Raw genomic sequence first — 7,650 nt, 5'->3', positions numbered from 1 at the left:
AACAGCAGGAAGCAGGAGAACTCACAGGGCAGAGAGAGAGCAACCAGCAGAAGAGTGAGTGTGTTGATCATCCTGAGGCTGGAGATGTGACCTCTGATGCTCCACACAAAGTACAAGAGCAGTCAGCAGGACAGAAGCACACTGCACAGACTCAAGATTTGCATCAGGATATCACGGGGTCTCATGTACAGGCACTCTGTTAGAGTTTAATTTTAACTGATGTTGGACACAATATCACATCAGAAAGCAGACATTTTGAAACAGCAGACTTTCTTATTTTTATTTTTATATTATATGACAAGTGAATGAATCATACAAATGAAATTATATGGTCTACCTCACAGACAGTGTATTAATTGACTCCTCCTCTCTGCAATATATTTCAGAAACACTCTTCAGGACTTTGTATAATGCATTATTCACAAAAATATGTAACGTGAAATATAAACAATAGTATATAGAACTAATCATATAATATGAATGTTAAGAAACGTCATGCTTGCATGCATGCACGCATGCACGTCTCTATCAGCCTGAAATATGAGTACTGTAGGTTTTTGAACAGCTGTTCAACCAACTCCAGTCACTGTGAGTGTCGAGCACAATAATAAACAGCAGAGTCTTCAGTCTTCAGACTGTTCATCTGCAGATACACCTGCTGTCTGCTGTTGTCTCTGGAGATGGTAAACCGGCCTTGAACTGACTGAGAGTAGTATTTGCTGCTACCACCGCTACTGATATAAGCAATCCACTCCAGTCCTTTTCCAGGAGCCTGTCTGATCCAATGCATGCTGTAGTCACTGAATGTGAATCCAGAGGTTGTACAGGTCAATCTGTGGGATTCTCCAGGCCTTTTAACAGCTGGTTCAGATTCTGTCAGAGTCTGACCATCAACACCTAGGATAAAAGGAGATTAAAAAATCATCAAGTGAACTAAGCTGATGACACTAATAAAGTTTTAATCAAAGTCAGTAACATCTTCACCTGCCCAGCAGACAGTTAAAAGCAGCAGTCCTGTCCTATAGTCCATCATGTTAAACTGTGTGTCCACTGTTCTCTGTCATCCTCTCTGCAGTCAGATAAGTAGAGGTGGAAGACATCTGAGTTTTGCATTGACTCCTCCTCACAGGGAGAAACTGGATTTGATTTGAATCTCAGCTACTATTTGTTGAAGGTTTTCTGTCATGTCGTGGAGTCATTACTCCAAAAGTCCCTTTTTCATGTCTCAATATAATTTGTGCAATAGATAGAAAATCACAGTACTTAAGCTGGTTGCCTCATTATAAAGACTTTGGCAGGTTTTCAGTTTTCACCTTATGCAATTTGCACACTTAGCCATGCAGGTGCTATTGTACTAAAATTAAGTATATGTCTGTATATGTCAAAATGTGTGGAATCAAGTTAACACAAAGACTTTTGTTAGAAAAATATCAACTATCACAGTATCCATTGTACATGTTAATCTTTAGTTCAGTCCAGAGTTCAAGTGTCAGTTAAGATCAATGAGAACAACAGATCTGAGTGTCTCCTTTTAGAAAGTTGACACTGACTGCCCTCTAGTGATTTTCTGAAAGAAACTGCAACATTTTTTGTCACTCTCATATTATGACTCACTTTAGATTCCACATAATTTACAGACAATAATGTATCTACATTTGTATAGATGTATGCAAATGTTTGGTTTTTGCAGTAGATTCATTTCAGCAATCATAGTGTTGTGTTGTCTTTGGCCTTTTATGAACAAGGGGTGGTGATGGAGTAGTGGAAGATACATGCCTTTGGTGTAAGTGACCTAGGTTCAATTCCCCACAGTGATACATCCACCAATGTGACAAGACACTTAACCCCTAGTTGCTCCATAGGGAAATGAATAAATATAATGTCAGCGATCTTTGTTAAAAAAGCAAGCACCACTTGGAACCTTCAACCCCCTATTTTAAAGTGGTACTTTCCTTCCCCCTCTTAGTGGTGTTTCCACCAAAAGTAGCGGGGACTTAAGTCCCCTGGATCTCTTTTCAAGGAACTAAAAGGTTCCTTAAGCCATTTGTTGTGTGCGTTTCCACTGTGGTCTAAAGATTAGGCAAAACCAGCTGACAAGCTGTAGGCCTGTACGCCGTACAAAGCAATGCACACACATCATTATTTGTAACCACTATCCATGAGCAAAATTTATAAATGAACTTCAGATTGGATTGGAATATAACTATAGGCTTTGCTTAATCAGCCAGCAGCTTTTTTGTGTGGGAGTATAATGAAGAGACACACGATAAAGTTTAATAACAAACTGGATAAAGCCATCAAGTCATTAAAATAACTTCAGCACAGAGAAAGCAACACAAAAATAAAATTGCGACAGTTTGAAAGGTTATTAAAATATTTCCAGCTGACAGGAGCTGCAGATCAACTGCAGCACTCATGTCTTTGTCTGCCTGAGCTCGGAGGAACGTCATTTTTAACAAGATTTATTACCTTCTGTAATCAGCTGTTCCGTTTGTTTTGGAGAGGAGGAAACTTCCTGACTGATGAAAACTTAAAACAACAACTGTATTTAGCATAGCTCCATCAGCTGTTCGCTGTAAACACACCGCTGCAGGCAGGCATCTATTTCTGAGCAATACATTTAATGCCAACATTCAATCTCATGCAGACATCGGCGAGACTTGTGTTGCTATCTGACAAAACAGAGAAGGAAAACAGAGGAGCAGTCCTGACCTGACATGCTCAATTTAAAACCAGATTCAGATTATCGTTTGATGAAACTTGAGAATCAGTGTTCAGGAGTCATTCTTCCAAGTCAGATAGTTCAAAGTTTTTCTGACATGTTTTAATTTTATTTGCATAAAATGTCCATAAAGCATTGAGTATTGGCACCACAACCACATTTTGCACACTTCAAAATTGTATTCTTAATTCAGAAATCTGATACATTTACAATCAAATTAGTTCAAATATCATTTTGCCTGATTACACTCTGTGAGCATATTGGGCAGCAGATGAGCTAAATAATCTACAGTACTCCACTGATCACCAATATCCACTAACATTTTTGAAAATCGCTATTTGTCATCTTCATCTCGTTATACAACCCTGTGTTGATTATTAAATCTACCATCATGTTACATCAACCAATGTTTTGAACATATTGTTTCAACGTGGAAAATTCTCCTTTCTAATTATCTTCTGACCTGGCCAAGTTTGCTCTTTGAACTGATTTCATATCATTTTTGTTTTTTTCTTGTAAATGTAAGATAGTTAATTTAGTAGTAAAAATGATTTAACATTTGAAAGAACTATGTTACTTTGAGCTTTCCCTGGCCTCTGTCGTATTCAGTGAATATAGTAGCTTGTCATGCTATAACCAGATATGATACATGACATCGTTACCGTCTCTTTAGGTCTTTTCAAAGTATTGTAAAATTTGCTTTGTCATATGTTTTTTTTCTACCCTATCTTTTATCAAATTAATAAAACGTGTCATATGCATCTTGTAGCCTCTATTTCTTTTATACTGATGTCGGCTTCAGTAGAGGTCAAATACGATCCACATAGATAGATTAAAAACAGAATTTCTTCTCTTCCTCTGCCTCTAACATTCAGTGAATTCCAAAAACATTTATTTTTGTCAACTCTGTCTGTCGTCATTAATGTTCACATTTTGAACGTCTGTGTTGGGTCTTGTTGGTTGCTGAGTATTTGTGCAGGTCTGTTGGTGGTTTATCTCACTGTGGAGCCACGTACACAATAATACACAGCTGTGTCCTCAGGCTGCAGATTCTGTCCTGTTAATGTCACAGATCTAGTTTGTGTGTGTGTGCGTGTGTGTGTGTGTGTGTGCGTGTGTGTGTGTGTGTGTGTGTGTGTGTGTGTGTGTGTGGTAAATTAAGTTGCATTATTTTGGTAAAAGTCACCCCCCGATACAAAATCCAGTCCACTGGTTTTCCTTCATATTGTCTTATCCAACCTGTTGCAGAGCTGTCACAAATCTGTTTAAATATCACATACAAAATACAATTTAAGACAGTGAGTAAGGTGATCTTGCTGAAACAGTGATTGAAACTTGATTCATCCTCTCAACACAAAGCCTCCACTGTACAGATTTTTTTCCCATTATTGAAACAAAATGTTCACAGATTATGTAAACAAAACATTCATCTAAACCAAAAGAAAATAGATGCTTTCAGTCTCTGCAGGTTGGACTTCAGACCCTAAGAAGCTCTGATTTCACTCTAATGTGAACTAAGCTCTATAATGTAGACTGAGCAAAGCTCATCATCCGTCTTCAGACTTGTGAATGTGGGTTAGATATTTAACAAAACCATTCAACATTGCAGTTGTTGTTTGTAGTTCTGTGTTTACTATCTATTTTTAACTTCATAACTTATGTATTAAGTAACTTACCCAGCTAACCTAATTATTTTAACCCAAACCACGATCTTTTCCTAGACCCAACCAGGTAGTTATGTTGCCTAAACCTAACCAAACTGCCATAGTTTCAGAGCGTTTACCACCAGTATTATCGTGATAGTCTAACCAGATGTTGCATAGTTTTATTTGACTGCAGAGCCCTGCGGAGTCTTGACCGAGCGTCCATATGTAAAGGGTTGGGAGTGACAATGTGTTGTATTTTTCACTCTCATATTATGACCCACTTTAGATTCCACATCATTTCCCTTTCCCATAGTCTTTTGCTTTCTCATCCCTCTCCTCTCTACTCCTATCACTTTCTGCAGGTGTTTCTGGAGCTGTGAAGTCTGGATCTGTGGTTATGAGTCGCCTTATTATTGTTATTATTATTATTATTATTATTATTACTAGTAGTAGTAATAGTATTATTTACAATGCTATAAATATCAGTACTGTTGAAGCCAATTTCTTGTGTTCAATTATTTTAGCATTTAAATGATTTATTTTGAGAATAGTCATTTGGATTTATTAATTGTTTATGTATTTAGCTGTCCTGATTAATTAACTCAGATGGCAGTCAGCTGTGGAAGGAGGAAGAGGTGTGTCTGGAGAGTTTGTTTTTTAACAAATAATCAAAGGAAATGAGCGACTCGGGCATATATTTTTGGTCACTTACACATGCGAGTCAGACGTAGAGCCCTGTAACCTGGCACAGCGGTCTAAATTGTAAATGGACAAAACAAGTACAATTTTCAGTCTGTACTTGTTGTCAAGTGCTTGCTCAGGGTGGGTATTGTTGGGTCTCTGTAAATAATATCACAGAGTACGGCCCAGACCTTCTGTATATGAAAAGTGCAATGTGATTACTTTTGTTGTGAACTGGCACATTATATAAATAAAACTGAATTGAATCATTTACAGACATTATTGTGTCTTAATTTATAGAAACGTTTGTACTAGTTTTGTAGTAGTTTAATCTCAGTAACAAGATTGTTGTTCTGTTCTGCAGCTTATCAGCCCTGCCCAGGGAACTTTGAGCTTGGTGTCCCCCAGCCTGCCCGCTCTCTGCCTCAAACTCACGCCACCCACCTTTGCAATTCCTGAACCTGTTAATAAACTGTCATTGTGGAAACTAACCTGCCTTGAATCCGCTTTTGGATCCTCGCAACTGCACCTTTATTATTTAAACCAATATATGAATATATATAATATAGATTATAAAACAATATGTACAAATTTAAAAAGAGAATAAAGTAATTTATCTTAATGTAATAAATACTTACAGCCCTAAGATGAGGTGGTGTTGTTGCATGTGTGAAAAGCTTTAGTCGACACACACTTTTCCTCACAAAAGCTGATATAAGATCAACATCAGAGCTACAGAGTCCTCTCACTGACACACACATAAATAGAGGAAGTAGTTTTTATATTGTCGGGCACAGTAATACACTGCTGTGTCCTCTTCAGATTGTTCATCTGTAGATAGACTTTACTGCTGGAGTCATCTCTGGAATCTATCCTGGACTGACTGGGAGTAACGGATAGGAGAACTAGATGTGCCTGTAGTAGAAACCCACTCCAATCCTTTTCCAGGATCCTGTCTGATCCAGGCCATCAAGTAGCTGTTGAATGTGAATCCAGAGGCTGTCCAGGTCAATCTGTGGGATTCTCCAGGCCTTTTAACCGCTGGTTCAGATTCTGTCAGAGTCTGACCATAAACACCTGTTGAGACATTTTTTAAAAACAACTTAATTAAGTTAATTAATAAATTTGTACATGAAATAAGAACTATGTCAAATTGAGGTTAGAGGATCAGTGTAGTGTTTGGTGAGTATATTAATTCTTGTAAAATATCAACATAAATGTCAAATCAACAATCAACATCAATAAGCATATTTCTGTTCCACAGGGCCGCACTGGGATAATAATTCAGACTGGGAATCTAATGTTAGCCCAGGCCGATATCTTCACGTTCACAACAGACCACACATATTGTAACTGTTTTAAAGAAATATTTGTGTCTTTTCACTGATTATTCCAGTAACATGTTTTAGTTTTATTACACACAGCTAACTGTCTTCAGTTTCAAAAGTTAGTCACAGTCACTATTTCCATGCATATGCATTTCCTGCTTTCCTATAGAGCATTATTAGGTGTTACTATCTATTTGTTTTTTTTAAAAACAAAACTACATCAACACGTTGAGGGCGGCTTTGCTAGCATGTTATTTTTATAAACTGTAACCATGTCCTTGTGATTAATTCAGTCAGATACACAAACACTGTTATGTTGAGTAAAACAAAAGTTACAGTAAAACATTAAAAGGTTTATTTTCCTCTCTGCAGTCAGATTAGTGAAGGTTGAAGACTGTTAGGTTTTGCATTAAGAGTTTGGCCTTTTGTTTGTTGGACTTGAAAAACAATTATGTATGAGTTGCAACACCAGCCAAATAAATGTAATTCAGGCAATAAAAAAATTGCTTAATATGAATTTTCTTCAAAAGTTGAATTTTGTGTCTTATTATGTGGTCAGGTTTATCAGAGTATCATCCAACAAGTAACAATTTTAAACAATTAATTTTCATGGCACAAAATTTGACCTTACCAAAAGATTACATTATGTTCTTCATCTTAATTTTGTTTCAAGTCCACAAAGGGATTTTCATATTACAGGGAAGAAAAATCTGACACACACAATGCACTCCCAAAAAATAAAAATCATTTGATTATTATTAAATAGTAGTTCAGATTTTACATTTTATTCAATTACGTTCTGTTAGGTGAAGAGCTTTTTATACTAAACCATGTTATATTTCTTCTCCTTTTTGGATGATAATATGTCTGTTTCTCTCTGTAACAGTGAACTGGTGTTGAAGTCATTAGTGGTCTGAGGGCTCCTCCTCTGGTGGCTTCATGTAACAAGTGTTGCATCTAAATTTGTGGACATGTATAGAAATGTTTTTTCTTTCTTTTTGTTAGTGTAGATTCAACAACCATAGTGTTGTGCTGTCTGTTATAAAAAAAAAGTGATCTTTATTGTGTTTTTCTTTAATATGTTTAATTTCCATATGTAATGTAATAAGGTTTCTCAGGAACAGTTTCATGTAATGTAACATAAAGTAGATGATTTAAGTACTATAAAATAATAATAACTCTTAGGCTCTACCAGATCAAAGATGAGTACTGTGGGTTTTTGTACAGCTGCTCAACCAACTCCAGTCACTGTGAGTTTCGAGCACAATAATAA

General features: G+C 36.6%; 1 gene segment (V, D, J or C); it reads right to left on the bottom strand.

Moving 5' to 3' along the window:
• Window positions 1–267: 267 nt before the first annotated feature.
• LOC119917220 lies at window positions 268–1,033 on the bottom strand. The segment is given in 2 exon segments: window positions 268–897; window positions 985–1,033. Coding segments are annotated over 2 exon segments (363 nt in total).
• Window positions 1,034–7,650: the final 6,617 nt, after the last annotated feature.

This window comes from Micropterus salmoides, unplaced genomic scaffold (genome assembly GCF_014851395.1).
Source record: "Micropterus salmoides isolate LMB-PRFRI ecotype aquatic unplaced genomic scaffold, ASM1485139v1 Ms_hic_scaffold_10, whole genome shotgun sequence".
Taxonomy (NCBI): domain Eukaryota; kingdom Metazoa; phylum Chordata; class Actinopteri; order Centrarchiformes; family Centrarchidae; genus Micropterus; species Micropterus salmoides.
The sequence above is the reverse complement of the archived record's forward strand: the minus strand, read 5'-3'. Positions and strand labels throughout refer to the sequence as shown.